This window comes from Colobus angolensis, unplaced genomic scaffold, assembly GCF_000951035.1.
Source record: "Colobus angolensis palliatus isolate OR3802 unplaced genomic scaffold, Cang.pa_1.0 Scaffold1, whole genome shotgun sequence".
NCBI classification, from domain to species: Eukaryota; Metazoa; Chordata; class Mammalia; order Primates; family Cercopithecidae; genus Colobus; species Colobus angolensis.
The window spans coordinates 17,224,911-17,243,373 of NW_012110918.1; the positions used below are offsets into that span (position 1 = coordinate 17,224,911).

Below are 18,463 nucleotides of genomic sequence, written 5' to 3' on the forward strand. Positions count from 1 at the left end.
GGCAGCAGGTGTGCGGAGGTGGGCAGGAGGCACGTGGAGGTGGGCAGGGCCAGCGCGCGGAGGTGGGCAGGAGGCGCACAGAGGTGGGCAGGAGGCACGTGGAGGTGGGCAGGGCCAGTGCGTGGAGGTGGGCAGGAGGCCCATGGAGGTAGGCAGGGCCAGCGCACGGAGGTGGGCGGGAAGCGCTCTCTGGGTCACAGTGCAAAGCAGCACGTGGTGAACTTGATGCGGTGTAGACGTCCACGCCACATGTACCATTACCCGTGGGCCGCGGAGGCTCCTGGAAATCTAGGACGTGACATCAGATGCTCCTCCAGGGGTGTGGTCGTGCCCTCTGATCCGTTGAGGCATTTCAAGGAAAGTTACACCCTTTCCCATGCAGTTTTCCTTTTAGAAAGATTCAGCCTCAGAAGATGAATCCGTGTGATCAAACCTAGCGATCAGCTAAGATTCTTGAATCTCGGGACCCATTGCCAGAATAACAAAATGGGAGCTTCCTGTAACCTCGACTCTTTAAAGCAACGCTTCCGATACCAGGGTTAGGGTTTCAGAAAACGCAGCTGCCTTAGGAGCCTCGTTGGCAGCTACTTTCTACTAAAACGTCTTCCATTTCTCTCTCTCAGGAGTTTCCTTTAATAGCGTTTACACTCAGATTTGGAGAGTCCTGCTGCACCTGGCTGCTGACCCCTATCCAGAGGTCTCAGACGTGGCCATGAAAGTGCTCAACAGTATCGCCTACAAGGTATGTGCCGGGCGCTCCCCACCGCGCTCCAGCTGCTGGTTCTCGGTTATGAGTGTGCACGCGAGGAACCCCAGGCGTGCCCGGGTCCACACCACGGTTTAGAAAATAAAGCGAGCTTCAGCAAACATCTTGAATCTGGAGATGTACAGTACACCCTGAACACTGTCTGTGCCGCTCCCATGTGGGCAGGGTGCTGGATTTACTGACCCCCATCAAGGCAATTAGGGGAGAACTGAGGACTGCCATTATTTTTCAGGATCCTCTGATGTCTGAGTGAGCTACAGTGCTGGCCCTTCTTCCTTTTTTTTTTTTCTTTCTTAATTATTTATAAGAGACAGGGTCTGTCTATGTTGCTCAGGCTGGTCTTGAACTCCTGGGCTCAAGGGATCCTCCTGCCTCAGCCTCCCAAAGTGTTGGGATCACAAGCGTGAGCCACCGCACCTGTTTTTTGTTTTTTTTTAAGAGAGTCTCACTCTGTCGAGACTAGAATGCAATGACCTGATCACGGCTCACAGTATCCTCCAACTCCTGGGCTCAAGCAGCCCTCCCACCTCAGCTTTGGAAGTAGCTGGGACTACAGGTGCACACCACCACACCCAGCTAATTTTTAAATTTTTTTTAGAGACAGGGTCTCAGTATGTTGCCCAAGCTGGTCTCTAACTCCTCAGTTCAAGTGATCCTCCTGCCTTGGCCTCCTGAAGTGCTGGGATTACAGGCATGAGCCACCACACCCAGACTTTTCTTCCATTTCTGATAGCAGTGATTTTTGACTCATTCAAAACCTGTCTAGCTAGTGGTTTCTTATTCATGGCCATTCTAGCTAAAGGGAGCTTTCCAAAGAATCAGCTTTTGGTTTCATTGGTTTTTCTCTGTTGTTTGGCCGTTTTCCATTTTACTGATTGATGCTTTCATCAGTAAAGCTTGATTTCTTCTGCTTACTTTGAGTTTAATTTGCTCTTCTCATCCTAGTTTCTTAAGGTAGAAGCAGAGATCATTGATTTTAGTCCTTTCTCTTTGGGGACTGTAAACTCTTCTCAGTCCTTTTTGTGAGCTCTGGGCGTTTGGTCTACCACCTTCCCGCTGTGTTTTCTCTGCCTCATGGGTTGTCAGTCTACTGTGAGCAGATGAGCACTTAGTCAAAGACTCTGGGGGCCTCCCCTGCAGACCTTGGAAGCTTTCCCCTCTCCAGTGCTCTGTCCTGCAAATTCTCGCCACCTCAGCCTCCCTGGAGCCCCGGTCTCTGTCTCCTGTTCCCTGAAAGTGCTGGGCTCACCCTCTCTGCGCCATGGCCTGGGACTGCCTGAAACCACGTTCAAGCTGGACACAGGGCAGCTGTTTATTTCCCTTTTCTCAGGGATCACAGGCCTGCGACACCCAGCACCCAGTGTCCGAAAACAACTGTTTACGGTATTTTTCCTGATTTTCTAGTTGCTTATGGAAGTTGGATGATTTACATGGAATTAGAAGTCACTCATAGCACTTAAAAAATTTTTTGTAACTTTTTGATAAAACTTCAAAAGCTTACAGAAACGTTGCAAGAAGAATGCAGGGAAAGGCCGCAGTCTTGCAGCCTCTGCGGTGTTCTCCGTCTTCATCCGACCCGGCTGCGGAGTTGACTTGGGTATCACTCACTGCCAGGGTCTGCAGGGTTGAGGAGCCACGGCTTTCCATCCTCATCCATTGCTTTTTCCAAGTGAGCTGTCGAGTCTCCCTTCTCATTTGCTGCGGCATTCTGGGTCCTGGCCGCCTGTCAAGCCGGGGTTCCTGCAGCTCCTCAGCTCCTTTTGCTGATATTATACTTGTGTGGCTTTTGGCTCCTTCAACTAAGTTATTTTCTGTTGGTCTAGTTATGTCATATTTCTGACAGGTTGAAATCACCTTACTGTCTACAGGTGCTGCTGCTTCAATTATATTTTATTCATTTATTTATTTATTTTGAGATGGATTCTCGCTCTGTTGCCAGGCTGGAATGCAGTGGCACAATCTCAGCTCACTGCAGCCTCTGCCTCCCAGGTTCAAGTAATTCTGCTGCCTCAGCCTCCCGAGTAGCTGGGACAACAGGCGTGAGTCACCGCACTGGCTGATTTTTGTGTTTTCAGTAGAGACGGGGTTTCATCATGTTGGCCAGATGGTCTCGATCTCTTGACCTCATGATCTGCCTGCCTTGGCCTCCCAAAGTGCTCAGATTGCAGGCGTGAGCCACTGCGCCCAGCCTGTTCTTTATAGTATCACAGGTAATAGTCACAAGTAGCCTGTTGGCCAACTTGGAAAGATCCAGATTGTTTAATTCTGCACCAGCCTCCCCTCCTGCAGCGGACCGCTCTGCTACTTCCTTCGTCACCGCGTCCCTGCCGCGGACTCTGCCGCTTCCTTCGTCACCGTGTGGTGTGGCCAGCTGCACAGGCACCTGGCGACGTTCATCCCCAGGCAGCAGGCCGTCTCCTCCGATTTCTTTTATGTGTCACTGGCCTATTGAAAATAGCCAGTCAATTAAGTTAATGTTTTCATTATGTGATAGGAAAACTAAGAAATAATATAATTATTTGCTTTTAAACTAAGAATAGGATAAATACAAAAATAAAACTTAGGGCCGGGCACGGTGGCTCAAGCCTGTAATCCCAGCACTTTGGGAGGCCGAGACGGGCGGATCACGAGGTCAGGAGATCGAGACCATCCTGGCTAACACGGTGAAACCCCGTCTCTACTAAAAATAGAAAAACTAGCCGGGTGAGGTGGCAGGTGCCTGTAGTCCCAGCTACTCGGGAGGCTGAGGCAGGAGAATGGCGTAAACCCAGGAGGCGGAGCTTGCAGTGAGCTGAGATCTGGCCACTGCACTCTAGTCTGGGCGACAGAGCGAGACTCCGCCTCAAAAAATAAAAAAAAAATAAAACTTAGGCTGGGTGCGGTGGCTCACACCTGTAATCCCAGCACTGTGCGAGGCCAGGGTGAGAGGATTGTTTGAGCCCAGGTGTTTTGAGACCAGCCTGGGAAACAGTGAAACCCCATCTCTACAGAATGGTAACAGGTTAGCCAGGTGTGGTGGCAAGCGCTTGGGGACGCAGCTACCCAGGAGGATGAGACGGGAAGATCCCTGGAGCCCAGGAGCTCGAGGCTACAGGGAGCTATGACTGTGCCGCTGCACTTCATTGTGGGTGGCAGAGCGAGACCATGTCTTTTAAAATAATATTGAAAAATGTATGTTTGCTACATATTATGGTCTGAGACCAAGAGGGGGAGGCAGTAAAGCAGACAGGAAGGAAATAAGGAAGAAAAGAAAGTCGTAAGACTGCACAAGCACCCCTGAGGAAACCACCCGCGGAGCCCCCAAGCCAGAGCAGCAGATCCCGAGGCCTCTGAGATGAGCTGACGCCCTGGAGGATTAGGACTGAAATCATCACATGTGCCTGCTACGGATGAGGGAAAATCAGTTCTTACCACTTACCACTGCCCTTTTAGACTCTAAATAGCCTCTACCACTTTTAGTTTAAAATTTCAAGGTTGGGTTTTAAATAGCCGTTTTCACAAAATAATTCTAAAAGCTTTTTATGAACATTGATAAATGGTTTAAGTTTTTAGAATTGATGGCCAGTTCGCCGTCTCAGCCGGCAGTTCTCTGACACACAAGAGTGTCTGGTGGCCTCTTCTTTTCTCTTGGAGGCACAGGATGGCTGTGGCCATGGACCACCCCTGCTCTGTCCTGACTGCACAGTTGGAGGCCAGCGCTATTTAGGTTTGATCATTTTCCCCCAATTAATTTAGCTTCTTGGGTATTTTGATCGTGATGAAATCAGTATTCAGCCAATTTAAGTTTATTTTTCAGTGGCTTTAGTGTATTTAACCTCACTAAAAAATTAGCCTGAATTATTTTAAACTGTAATCCGAGTGCCTAATCTTGAAATATAAGGACTATTAAGTGCATTCCTGCGGACCTGGCCTCCAGTTGTTAAATAGCTCCTCCTAGGAAGCTCTCAAGCATGTGTGGCACAGAAGCCACTGCTCTCTGCTTTGCAGCAAACGTCCCAGCACAGCCTCCACAGCCCAGCGCCCTTTTGGATTGTGCGTGACATGTAGTCTAGCTGGACGGCCCGCCCCCTTCTCCCCCCATGGTAAGGCAGTTAAGCACCTGCATATGCCTTTCATGTTAGCAGGTTACAGCAACTCGAACACAGGACCTTGTTGTGCTATCTGATTGAGCTCCAGAAACCCCCATAAAAGTGGCATTTGCCTTCTGTGCCTGCTTTGCTGTCCTAGAATGACACACAGACCTTAAGGCACATGGCCATCACTCCGGCAGACACGCCACAGCCAGAGGAGTGGAGACCAGAGTCAAGAGAAGGCCTCTGCTAGAGACCTTGCTATACATAGCACAATGCAGCATGAGCTCGTGTGTGTGTGTATGTGTCTGAGTGTATATAAGTGTGTGTGGGTTCAAGAGTAAACATTGCTACTAAAGCATTTGGAAGCATAAATCTTTCTTGTCTTCATTTTAATTTCAAGAAATGCCTTATTTTCCTGCTCTAGGAACTGAAGGGATTAAATTTCATTTTACAGAGAAACGAGCCTATTTTAGATATTTAACTCTGGAGCCAAATTTTTGTTCATCAGAGTCTAAAACAGCCTTATTACTATGGAATGCCCCGTAGAATTCTATATTCAAATACAGAAATTGCCACCAACTCTGTATGAGAGAACCCACACAGCTCCAGAGATGTGGTCTGATTTCATGTGTGTATGGTGTATTTCGATTCCCATTCCATGAGCTTGGGGTTTTCATTTTGCTTTTAGCTTCCTTTTCCCTTGATTTAGTTTTGGGGGTGTTGTTTGTTTTGTTTTGAGACAGGGTGTTGCTCTGTCACCCAGGCTGGAGTTCAGTGATCCAGTCACGGCTCACTGCAGCCTCGACCTCCTGGGCTCCAGCAATGCTCCCACCTCAGCCTCCCAAGTAGCCGGGACTACAGGGGCACACCACCATGCGTAGCTAATTTTTGTATTTTTTGTAGAGATGGGGTTTCACCATGTTGCCCAGGGTGGTCTCAAACTCCTAGGCTCAAGTGATTCACCCACATTTCCCTCCCAAAATGCCAGGATTACAGGCACGAGCCACTGCACCTGGCCTGCTTTTAGGTTTTTTTTGAGGAAAATTTCAGACTATTGTAGAAGTAGAAAGAAAGGACTGATGCTCCTCAGGAGCCTGCCTGTGGCCCCAGCAGTTCTCGCCCTGTGGTTTTAGGACAATGCCGAGAAAGAACCTTCAAGTCATAGGTGGTCACCTGTCAGGGCACACGTGCTCATGATCACTGCTTATATTATAATCTATGAGAAAACGTGTGAGCATAAATGTACAAACTCACCTAGAAGCAGTGCTGCAGCCTCGTGGTGCTGTGAAGAGTGTGTGCATGCGCTGGCTGCTGCCTCTATTGCGGGACCCATACATGCAGACAGAGATGAGAAATGAGTGTACTTAACGAAAGGTCAAATTGATGGCAGTGGCAGCCTGTCTTGGAGCAGCCACTGCCATGACGTCAGCTACAGCTGGGGAGGCATGGCCAGGGCTGCATGCTCCACGAAGCTGGCAGGAAGCAGGAACAAGAGGAATCCCCACCCCCTTCCAAATTGACAGGGCAGGAGCCTCATGCTCCCCAGGCGCAGCCGCAGCCGCCCAGCCACAGCTCTGGATCCAGGCATCTCTGTTCTTGGAGACCAGGAGCAGGCAGGAACCCCACCCTCCCAGGCGCAGCTGCAGCCATCCAGCTGTGGCTCCAGACCCAGCCATCTCTGTTCTTGGGGGCCAGGAGCAGGCAGGAGCCCCACCCTCCCAGGCCCAGCTGCAGCCACCTGGCATGGCTCCTCCATGCTGTCAGGGGCCCAGGAAGCACCCCTACCCCCCGCAGGCTCGGAAGTGTCTACTCCCATTGCCTGGCCTCTCCCTGCTCCTGGCACCCACTTCAGTCTCGGAGCAAAGTTAAGGCTGAACCCAGGTGCTGTTGCAACCCCACCAGCTGTGCACACGCTCGAGGCAGGGCTAACATGCCAACCTCCTGCTGCCTCAGCCCCCTCCGGACTTTGGGCACCAACGAGCATGGGAGGGAGGCTGAGGGCAGGGACTGAGGGCAGTTTGGCACTAGCCTGCAGGTGCCCCTCGGCACAATCAGCCTGGGTATTGTGGATGACGGCAGGAGGCAAACAGGGTCCTGGGCAGAAAGGGGCGGGTCCCCGGTGAAGTGCCACCTTCAAGCCAGGGACGGCCTGAAGCCTGGGGGCTGGGCTGATGGACCAGAATGGGAACTTACGGTGTTTTTTCCGAGCCTGCCCGTAGCTGCTCATGAATCCGTCAGCACACGCTTCCTCCCCTTTGAAGCCCATAAAAACCCCGGACTCAGCCAGACTTGACGAAACAATGGGATGACCTGCCTTGAGAGAAGAGCTACCCACTCCAGGGTCTCCTCTCTGCTGAGAGCTGAGCAGACATTGGGAAAACCAGCTACTGAGAGGAGCTACCCACTCCAGGGTCTCCTTTCTGCTGAGAGCAGAACACTCATCAGGACAACCTGCCTCTGGAGAGGAGCCACCAACTGTGGGTCTCCTCTGAACTGTTCTGTTGTTCAGTAAAGCTCCTCTTTAGCTTGCTCACCCTCGACTTGTCCATGTACCTCATTCTTCCTGGATGCAGGACAAGAACTCACGACCCACCAAATGGCAGGGCTGCAAGAGCTATGACACAAACAGGGCTGAAACATGCCCCTTGCTTGCCATGTTGCAGACAAGAAGGAGAGAAGAGAAGAGGAGAGAAGAGCTGCGGCCCTTCAGGGAACCCAGACCTAGGAGCGCCCCAAGATAGGGCTGTGATGCCATCTCTGGGGCTCTGCAGTTCCTGGTGTCTCCAAGCTTCCAGGCGCCACCGTGGTCCCCAGTGCCAGCTGTTGAAGCTGCTTGTAGTACACCTGGCCCAGCCACAGCCTTGCAGGGAGCTGGCACCTATGCCAGTGCCTAGAGCTGCCCTGCAATGTGTGGCTTGCACAGTGGCTGGACCCCACATTCACTCTCACCACTCTGCGCCTGGCTTGCCTTTGGCAGGTGTGAGATTCAGGCCAGCAGTGTGAGCCAAGCGCAGCCCGCCAGGCTGAATGGGCATAACAAGGCCAGTGGGCCCAAGTGAAAACTTGGGCAAAGGCATCACCAGTCACAGAGGTTTCTGGCTGGCAAAGCAACACCCCAAGGATCCCATGACATTTTGATCTACTTATAAGATGAAGACCTAAGTGACTGATAAAGAAAATAAACATTGGCTAGGTGCAGTGGCTCATACCTGTAATCCCAGCACTTTGGGAGGCCAAGGTGGGCAGATTACTTGAGGCCAGGAGTTCAAAACCAGCCTGGTTAACAGTCTCTACTAAAAATATAAAAATTAGCTGGGTGTGGTGACACACTCCTGTAGTCCCAGCTACTCAGAAAGCTGAGGCACAAGAATTGCTCGAACCCAGGAGGCAGAGGTTGCAGTAAGCCTAGATGGCACCACTGGACTCCAGCCTGGGTGACAGAGCGAGACCCCATCTCAAAAGTAAAAAAGAGAGTGAAAACAAAAGATTGAGATACCCAGGAAAGCATATGCCAAAGTCCTAAGCCTGACACCTGGCTTCATGCTTTTGTACTGTGAGTTACTTATGGATAGGTTTCTTTTTTTGTTTTTGAGACCGAGTTTCACTCTGTCACCCAGGCTGAAGTGCAGTGGCGCGATCTCAGCTCACTGCAACCTCCATCTCCCAGGTTCAAGCAATTCTTCTGCCTCAGCCTCCTGAGTAGCTGGGAATACAGGCATGCACTACCATGCCCAGCTAATTTTTGTATTTTCAGTAGAGACGGAGTTTCGCCATGTTGGCCATGCTGGTCTTGACCTCATGGCCTCAAGTGATCCACCTGCCTTGGCCTCCCAAAGTGCTGGGATTACAGGCATGAGCCACTGCACCCGGCCATGGATACATTTCTTTTAAAATCAGACTGTCATGCCAGAATTTTCTCTCCTCCTACTTGACAGCATCTCTTAGAACCCAGAGAGCCCGGTCTGTTTGTCCCTACCCTCTGTTCTCTCAAGCTGCCTGAATCGTAAGGATTTCTTAATTCAGCATGTTTGCAATTAGCTTCTAGACCAAAGTAGTTCTGCACTTGCTAAAATTGTCTTTACCTCTGAAATTCTCTGAAATTTCTCTTCCAGTGATCTCAGCCGATCTGCATATAGATATTCTGATTTCTTTTTAATCTCATCAAACAGCATTTCCTTAACTGAGATGGACAGTTCTCTGTTGTCGCCGTCATCCCTCCCCCTAGAACCACACCTCTCTGAAGCCATCGGGCTCTCTCCCAGCTCAGGGCCCCTCTGGGAATCATGAGCTCTACCTCCAGCCCCTGAAGGCCGTGCTGCATGTCCCACCTGTGCCTGGTTTCACTGGTGACCTGCTGCGTGGAAGTGTCCCACCGCCTCTCCCACCAAGCCACAGGTGCGCACACCCTCTGCATCCTCAGCGAGCTTTCGCCTCACCTGTCTTAGTTCCTGCACCTCCACCCAAAGGAGGGATGCTCAGAACAGTGGGAAGTGCCGCCCCAGGAATATGGCACACCAGCAGCACTAATGAACAGCCTGGACACGTGTCACGTCTACGGCTTGAAAGCTTTTCATGCGCGTGCTCATTCCCCTCCCTACAGACCTGGGGAACGAGGGCAGCATCAGCCTGGATTAGCTACAGAATCAGACGTGGCCCTGCCTTAGAGCCATGCTGTCCAATGCCGGCCCGTGGGCCCCTGGCCAGCTAAAGCAGAAGCGCCCCTGGCGAGCCCGTCCAGACGGAGATGCCCTGTTCCCCTGCGGAGATGCAGACTCCGGGCTCTGGGGTGGTGGCCAGGAATCTGTTCTCCATGAGACTGTTCTGTGCAGCTGCAGGCAGCGGCTGCCCCACAGGCACCCCCACAGGGGTTCATAGCCACGCGGCACTAGGCTGTCTCTTAGGGCCTGAGGCTCCTTCAGGCAGGGACAGCACCAGCTTTGCCCTGAGCCCCATTCTAGCTCTGCTGGCTTCCAGCCAGTGACTTCATGCCTCTCAGCTTGCATTTCTCCATGTCTAAAACTTAAAACTGGGATCGTGGTACGACCCCCACCCCACTAGGGCTGTGGTAAGAAGTGCAGAGGCCTGTCCCTGTGCCGCCCAGGTGCAGAGAGGGATCCACACAGCGAGCTGCACTGTCGGCACCCGTGTCTGTCGCCGTCACCTCCTTGGCCATCTCACCATCCTCTGTGGAAAAGGGGCCACAGCAACTGCAGAACCTCCCGAGCCTTCCCTCACGCCTGGCTCTGAGGAGGGAGGGAGCTGGTGGGCTGAGGCACCTCGGCCTCCACTGACGTGGGGTTCTCTTCCCGCGGCACCTAGGACTGAGGGCGCCGTGACGCCAAGTGAAACTCCTTAAGGCTTCCTTTGTAACTACTGGGCAGCTAGCTAAGAGTCGCCATGTTGCTTTAACGGAATAATACCCAGGACTGACTTCTCCAAAGGAGGAGGCCGTGGGATGTATCTAGGAAACGCAGTTTGCAGAAAAATGACTTGAAGAAATAGCAGCACACGCGTTTGCAGGGGCTTCTTCTCCCCCACCAAGCAGCCCGCAGCCTCTGCGCTATTCTTAGCCCCAAAGTGCCTCTGGATAATCCTCTGGGAATCCCTTTTTAAGAGTTTCTCACACATGAGTCCAGATCCTCGATATAAAATTAACAGGAACATTTCTGAAATACTCCACTTCCTCCCAAGATAGAGCAGCCAGAAGCTGACGCTGGCATCCGCAGCCCTGACTGTGTCAAGACCCAGTGGGAAAATTCACTGTCCACGTCTCTGAAATGCACGGTATTTTTATCTGCATTGGCTCAGACCCCCCCGTGTCCTTGTGAGGTGGCACTCCCGGAACAGGAGACAGTCCCCGCTCCACCAGCTGCACACAGGCAGGGGTGGATGAAAGATGCCCGGGACTCCATCTTCCGAGAGTGTTTATGTGTACACTGGCCCAAGAGAGCATCTGTGCTGAGAATTTCACTGTTAGCAAAGTCCTATTTGCCACCGCTGAAGGTTGGCTTGGGGAGTGGAAGAATGGCCCTGTCCTATAGCCGTCACCCTGACCGTCTTACAGCTGCCGTCCTCTCTGGACTCAGACCTCCCTAGAGGGCGTGTCTGCATACCCTAGACCACTGCAGGCTGTGAGCGAGCTGGGGTTCTGGGCGTGTACACGCTGAGAAGGGCACGGTGTCCTCGAGGCAGGCCTGGGCCCACTGAGGCTATATGGGCTGCACTCAGCCCTCCAGTTTGCACCTCCAAACCCAGCCTCTGCCGGCGCTGTGCCTTCTCTATTCACCCTCCCTGGTGCTGCGCTCTCTAAGATGGTGGCAGGGACCAGCAGAAAGGACTCTCCCTGCTCCTCCTCTGCCCCTGCCCCTGCCCCAGCCGCGCCCCGCAGCCCCTGCTCGTTGAGCGCCCTGTCCTCACACCAACACCGCAGGCAGGCAGGTCTGCCAGGTCACCTCCGAGGGACGTGCTGCTCATGTTCACAGTCTTGGCCCCAGATCCAGCACAATCAACGCTGAGTAAATCTTTGTTGAACAAATAGGAAGTGCACGGCTAAAAGAAGGCTTCCTCCAGGCTGACACCCTGTGGTCACTTCACTACACTAATCGGTCGGGGGGGGATGGGACGGGGTTCCTGAACCAGGTGTGTGTCCATCTCTCACGAGATTTCCAAAAGTGATAGAAAATTAGTTTTGTGACAGCAGCCACAGGTACAAGCCATGTGAAAGCAGGATGATCTCGTAACCCCAGGGCCTGCGAGAATTCCTGCCGAGGCCAGGATCGGTTCTCTTCCCAGAAGAGTGGACACAGCAGAGGGTTCGTCACCACGGCTCCCACACGGTGCTCCCGCGGGCGCTTCCCTGCAGGGTGGCAGGGGCGGGAGCTGCACAGACCCCGGGCAGCTGAGCGGGACACCCCAAGGCTCCTGAGTCACCCGCCTCAGCCCAGCAGCGCCTGAGCCTTTGCGCTCCGTGAGTGTCTGAGCATGTGTGGGTTTTGCTGAAGGCTTCATTTCAACTCCAGAAGTTTTCTGTCTTCCCCGTCACCTCCCACTGTTTTTCCAGACATTTTGAGAAGGCACATGTAAAGTTCAGAGTCGAAAACTGGCTTTTCTCTTTTTAGACTTTTGAAGGGATCATATGTCTGGCAGGTTTTGTGGGGTGGTTGTGTGTGTCTAGGGCTGGCCAAATAGTTTAATACCAAAACAAAACAAGTTCGGAAAGAACAACTCTTGTCGTTTATAAAATAGGAATGTTGCTTCAAGACGAGTTATGGTTCCATTTTCTTGCTATTTGCGTTTTGAAGGAAAGGGTGATCTGGGAAGCGTCGATGTTACATGAGTGAAGACTGTAGGGTTGTTTTGTTTTCCTTGGTGTTCTGTTGGTTGAATTGCAGGTTCAAGGTTCCTAACTTCTAAGTGAATAATTAAAAGCCGTGAGACACCCAGCACTTTGGGAGGCCAAGGCGGGCGGATCACGAGGTCAGGAGATGGAGACCATCCTGGCTAACATGGTGAAACCCCGTCTCTACTAAAAATACAAAAAAGTAGGCAGGCGTGGTGGCGGGCGCCTGTAATCCCAGCTCCTCAGGAGGCTGAGGCAGGAGAATGGCGTGAACCCAGGAGGCGGAGGTTGCAGTGAGCCGAGGTCACACCACTGCACTCCAGCCTGGACGGGGTTCTGTCTGACTGGAGCGCAGCCTGGGATGGGCCGGCGCTCAGGGAATGGCTGGTGCCTGCGGGATCGGTGGGCACCTTCACAGAGCAGCTGGCCCCGTCCTCCTGATCACAAAGGAGGTTGCCCCGGCACCATCAGGCCCTTCCGAACGCGCACAGCCTCTGGAGTCCAGAACCCAGTGGGACCCACGGCCCCCACGTTGCGCAGTGCATTCAGAACAAAACCACCCCGAAGCAGCCGGGCCCTCACGAGGTCCTGTCGGCGGCCGGGCCGCACACGCCCTGGCTTGCCTGGTTTCTCACAGATGCTCACTAGTGCCGAGACTTGGTCTCCAGATCCACAGAAAACCTGCTTAAAACTTCAAAGCAAAACCACTTACCCCCTGAATGCCAGGGCTCAAGCTGGTACAAATCTTTTTCTGTGGTAGAATTTCAAGCCCTGCTGGTGTCTGTGGCAGGAGACTCACAGAGCCCAGGGTCTCAGCTTCATCTGCAGATGGCTGCATTGAAGGGGTGGTTTGGAGCCTCATGCTGCCCGCTAGGCTGTGCCAGCGGTGCACCACCCTGCTCCCCACCCCCCCGGGAGCAGCCGTCCCCTCCCCCTGACAGCGTGTCCCTCCCCAGGGCAGGTTTCAGCCATGTCTGCCCTGGAGATGAAGGTACCCTGTCCATGCAGCGCACCTGGCACCACCCATGTGCACCCATGGGGAAGGATGACCACAGCCCCTCGGCCAGGGGGGTGTTAAGGGCGGTCTTGAGTTCCAGGCCCCATCGCAGCCAAGGCAGCAGAGCCCATTTTGCCGCTGGAGAGAGCCCAAGCCCCCTGCAGGCATTCCCCGATGCTGCTGCACCCTGGACAGTTTCCATGGCCTCCTGAGGAACACGGGGGTGTAAACAGTGGCCTGCGTGGAGGCCTCGGGCTGTGGTGGCTTTCCACCCCGTGCCCACCAGCCAGGTCCTGGGTAGATGAAGCCCTCCCTGACCCTCCACGAATGCCACTGTCACCCAGCTCCAGGAAGAGCATGGCTGGTGAATTCTTCCCGGGCCTCAACTCGCAGCCTCTGACCCAAGAGCTGAGGTGTTGGGGAGCACCGGACTCAAGGCCAGGACGGTGTAGAGGCCCAGCCTCAGGCAAGGGGGAGGACCCTGCGGCCGCCCAGGAGCCGCCCCTCTGGCAGGGAAGGTGAGGAGGCCGGGCCTTCGTCCATCTCAGAGGCTTCAGGCCCTGACCCCTTAGGAGCCTCAGGCAGAGCTTCCTCCCCAGACGTCCCGGCTCCCACAGCCACGCCAGGGCTTGCCCAGCGGGCAAGAGTAAAGAATATGCCCTTTGAGCTTCAGGATTGCATTTGGGAGGAATCCAGCTGGGGCCTTCCATTGGTGTTGGCGCTTCCTCAGCCAAAGGCCTTTTCTGGGACTGAAGCGGCTCCACGGCAGCCACCAGCCTCTGCTTCTTGTGGCGGCCTCCACGGAGCGCATCCCGTCTGACCTTCACGCCCCCATGCCTTTGCCCCTAGGCCACCGTGAATGCCCGGCCGCAGCGCGTCCTGGACACTTCCTCCCTCACACAGTCGGCCCCTGCCAGCCCCACCAACAAGGGTGTGCACATCCACCAGGCGGGGTAAGTGCCACCCGCTCAGCCTGCAGGTCCACGGTGGTGACCAGGGCCCCACGGGCTGAGCTCTCCCTGAGCCGGCCTCCCCATCCTCCTCCTTCCCCGCCCTGTCTTGGCTTCGTCTCCTCCCCCCTCTCTAATGGGCATTCTCTTTCCCTTTCTCTCTCTGACACCCCGGTACCCTGCCTTGAGCTCTCCCCTATCTTGATTTGCACATCGTCTCAGCAAAACTTGAACTAAGCCTGGTCTCTGCGGCTTTTCGGAGTTCTTAAGAGGGGATCTAGATCTCCGAGTGGGTGACCAACAGGTGTTTGCACCTCAGGACGTGGCACTGCTGTGCGCTGAGCTCGCGCATCCCGGCCCACTAGGCTCTGAGCTGGTTTCGTGCTGTCCGCACCACCTTCCAGGGTGCTGGAGTTCAATGAAGGACACCCCTGCCCCCTGCCAGGCGGGCAACTGAGCAGCATGGACTCGGCACCAGCAGCTGGTGTGCCGGGCGACTGAGGACACCCTGCTGGTGGCACCTGGGAGGGTGCAGGTGGCCCAGAAAGTTGTTCCATGTTTCCTCCCGAAGCCCCAGACTCCGCAGAGAACGCAGTGTTTGTTTTTCTCCCAATGGCAGGGGCTCCCCTCCAGCGTCCAGCACCAGCAGCTCCAGCCTGACCAACGACGTGGCCAAGCAGCCGGTGAGCCGAGACCTGCCTTCTGGCCGGCCGGGCACCACAGGCCCCGCGGGGGCGCAGTACACCCCTCACTCCCACCAGTTCCCCCGGACACGGAAGATGTTCGACAAGGGCCCAGAGCAGGTACGGAGCCCCGGCTGCCTCGTGATCTGGACGCTGAGAGCGTTGCTTCTCAGATGGGGGCTCATGGCCTCGGCCTCAGGCTGTTTACGTCACCACGGGATGGGGCAGGACCCACCCTGCTGCCCTGGGTCTGTGGGCCGCTCTCTGCCTTTGCAGACCCGGGCGCTGGCCCTCGCTCGTGCACCCCTCTGCCTGCACTCTTTAGGAGGACGGCCAGGTGTGTCCGGTTCTCCGCCCCGGTTCTGGTTCGCCATTCTTGGCAGCTTCCACGTAACGAAACAGGAGCGTGGAGTTACCCGGCTCTCCCCGTCCTGGGCGTACAGCACTCTGCGTCCCCTCAGGGGCAGACGTACTGCAGAGCGTTTGTTCTGAATGTGTTGTCTTTTCTGTGAACGTCCAAGTACACTGCATAAATAGGTGCGCTCTCTTTGCCTTTAACTAAGTTGAAAAAGAAATTTCTGGAGAGAGGAATGTGTGCTTTGTTTTGCTGGGGCTGTGTGAGCGTTGTGAGGTGGCAGCTGGTCTGGAGACCTCGGCTGTCTTGTCCAGGTGTTGCTACTTTGTCAGTTGAGGGCACCGGGGCTCAGGAAGGTGGTTCAGGGCGCACCCAGCACACCCAGCTGCTCCGGGTTCTGACAGCATGATCAGCTCAGCAACGGAGTGGGGTCCAGGGCTCGCTTGGTCATTCAGTGATTTTAAAAGAAGTTAGTGGCCACCTTGCAGGGTGCCTTGGAGCAGGAATAGCCGTGTTGGGGTAGAAGAGCTGTCACAGCAGGAGCGGGCAGGTCCCCACAGGTGCTGCTCAGCCCCAGCCCACCTGGACTTTCCGTGTCTTGGCAGAGGAGGAGCGAGAACCACCACCAAGCCCTAAGTGCAGCCTCAGCTTCCCGGCCAGCCCCTGATGGGGACAGGAGGCCACGGTCCTGGGGAGCAGTGCCGCCGGCACGTGCAGCGCCCCCACCCGACCCCGCCCTGGGCCATGGCTCTCACTGCAGAGCCGGAGCAGCTGTCTAGGGTTGGGGGGATGCACTTCTCACTGCGCCTGCCCTGGGATCTTGGGGAGCCCCCTGTGCCCAGACACAGCAGGAGAGATGCCAGCAGGCCCACCCCCACACATATGGCATGGCACAGGAGACCCCTGGCGCCCAGCCTCACTGCACACACACACACAGACTCTGGCAGCCCTGGCCGCCGCAGGTTCCACAACAGGAAACACCCAAAGCTCAGTCCTCCTCAGCTTCACATCCTCTTTCTCCAGGGGCTGGGAGCCCAGCCAGCCTGCACAGCCGCACGCTCCGTCCAGGCCACTTCACACGGAGTCCCCGCTCTCAGCCTGCTGTCACGGGGCCATCAGGGGAGCCGTCCTGGGACCACGCGGTGGAGGCTTTTTGGGGTTGATAGACCAGCACACAGGGACGCACGTGGCACTGTCTGGACAGTCAGCTAGAATTGACTTGGGAGCTGTGCTGGGTCGGCCCTGGGGATGATGGGACAGACGTGGCTGACGCTTCACAGCCCGGGCCCCTCAATTCCTGGCCAGACATTTAGGGGTTCTCAGCCCGGGCCCCTCAGTCCCGGGCCCGATGTTCAGGGGTTCTCGGTCACCAGGATGTGGAAGTGAGCAGAGCACAGAAGTGCTGTCCTTAGGGGCAGCCCGGAGCTCCCGGAATGCCCTTGTCCCCTGCTGGAGCTCTTTTGAGCTTAAGAGTGGCATGACTGACTGCTGTTTCTTTCTCCCTCCACCCCTCCTGCTTAAACGCTGAAGACTGCGGACGACGCAGACGATGCTGCTGGACACAAAAGCTTCATCTCCGCCACGGTGCAGACGGGGTTCTGCGACTGGAGTGCCCGCTATTTCGCCCAGCCCGTCATGAAGGTGCGCCCGGAGCATGGGGTTGAGAGTAGAGTCCTAGCGAACGTGTGTCCGTCCCACGTCTTTGAGCATAAACAGGGCTTGTGAGTGTCGCTGTTGTGGTTGTGGTCGTGGTCGTGGTGTTCACGGTCAAGGTAGGACCCGAAAAGAAACAGACTTCATTTACCTTCCTGTTGCCAAACAAAACGAGAAAACCTGCCTTGCCAGAGCTTGCCAGTGTGACGGGTGTCACTTTGCCTCAACTGACGGGGTCACGACAGGCTTCCCCACTCCCTAACAATGAGGATCACATGAGGCCCACCCCAAGGCCACGCTTGGGTGGCACAGAGGTCTGGGGACTGTTAGACCAAGCCTGCTGCAGCCAATCCCAGTGCATTTGCGGTTACACCACAAGGCGTCTCTGAGGCTCAACCCTGACACAGCCCTGACAAGTGCCGCGTGCTGTGGACGCGGTGGCTCTGGCCCTGCAGGCTGGGGCAGGGCGGCGGCTCTGGGCCTCTTCAAGGGACAGGGCGGGAGCTGCTCTGTCAGCACAGTCCTGGTGCTCATCTCTCTGCCAGGGTCCGGCAGGAACTCATGGAGATTTTTTGTAAATCTAAAGCACATTCTGAGAAAACCTTCCTCTTTCCTCATACATAATTGAAAGCTGAAACTCTCGGCTTATGCTCGATTGTATATCAAGCTTGCATCTTAGTCATCTCCGTGAATGGTATTTAGACCCCACGACAGCTCAGCCCCTGTGTTCCTGTACTCATAGTGAATGCTGATTTCTGTTCATAAAAACAGAACCATCAGGCAGCCCCTGAGGCAGGCAAGCCGAAAAGCTTGAACTACTGAGCCCTTTACTGCAAAGAGAGAGGAGTTCGCCTCCCACTTCTCAAATGAACCTGGGTGGCCAGTGGCCCGGCTGTTCTAGAAAGCGTCTTGCCAGGAAGCATCGAACACCTTAAATAACCATTCCCTTTGACCCGGTCATGACTCTCCTAAAATACTGTCTTGAGAAAATAATCAGAGACACAGATGACTTCTGTGTTGTTTATAAGAGTGAAAATTGAGATTCACTTAAATGTCCACAGAGCGTGAATAGTTAAAAAGTTATGAAATATTTGATGAGGTATTATTGGAGCTACTGAAAAGTTAAACATTAAAAATAGTGTCCTAAGGAAGTGCTCATGACAACATTCCTTAAAAAGAAACAATGCCGACCAAGAACCCGGATCGCAGAACAGTCAGAGCCGTGCTTCCCATGCTCAGACACAGATGTGCACAGGACGGAGACCAGAAGAGCCTGCTCCTGACTGGAGACTGGCACATGGTGCCGCCCACGACGGCACTGAATCGGGCTTCTTTTGTGTCTCTTCTGCAGTTTCTGCCCTAAGCCTGAAGCACCTTTAGAGTCGGGGGAAAAGTATTAAAGAAACAAACCCCGGGAGATCATTCAGGCTGCTGGATTCAGTCCTAGTCAGCAAGCCCCTCACCAGGCCCACCTGCCGGGCTCACCCCGGCTTACCTGCGGTGGCATGAGGGTGGCGTCCCCTCCGGGCTCACCGCTGCTTACCTGCGGTGGCATGAGGGTGGCGTCCCCTCCGGGCTCACCCCGGCTTACCTGCGGTGGCATGAGGGTGGCGTCCCCTCCGGGCTCACCGCTGCTTACCTGCGGTG

General features: G+C 54.8%; 1 protein-coding gene across 1 annotated transcript in view; it reads left to right on the forward strand.

The window, feature by feature from the left end:
- The window catches only part of RPTOR (regulatory associated protein of MTOR, complex 1), a 400,798-nt gene that overhangs the window by 344,272 nt on the left and 38,063 nt on the right, over positions 1–18,463 (forward strand). The window contains exons 24-27 of the mRNA XM_011933231.1: positions 624–742; positions 14,025–14,128; positions 14,745–14,928; positions 16,694–16,804. Coding sequence (XP_011788621.1) covers positions 624–742; positions 14,025–14,128; positions 14,745–14,928; positions 16,694–16,804 — 518 coding nt within the window. The remainder of the gene's footprint in view (positions 1–623; positions 743–14,024; positions 14,129–14,744; positions 14,929–16,693; positions 16,805–18,463) is intronic.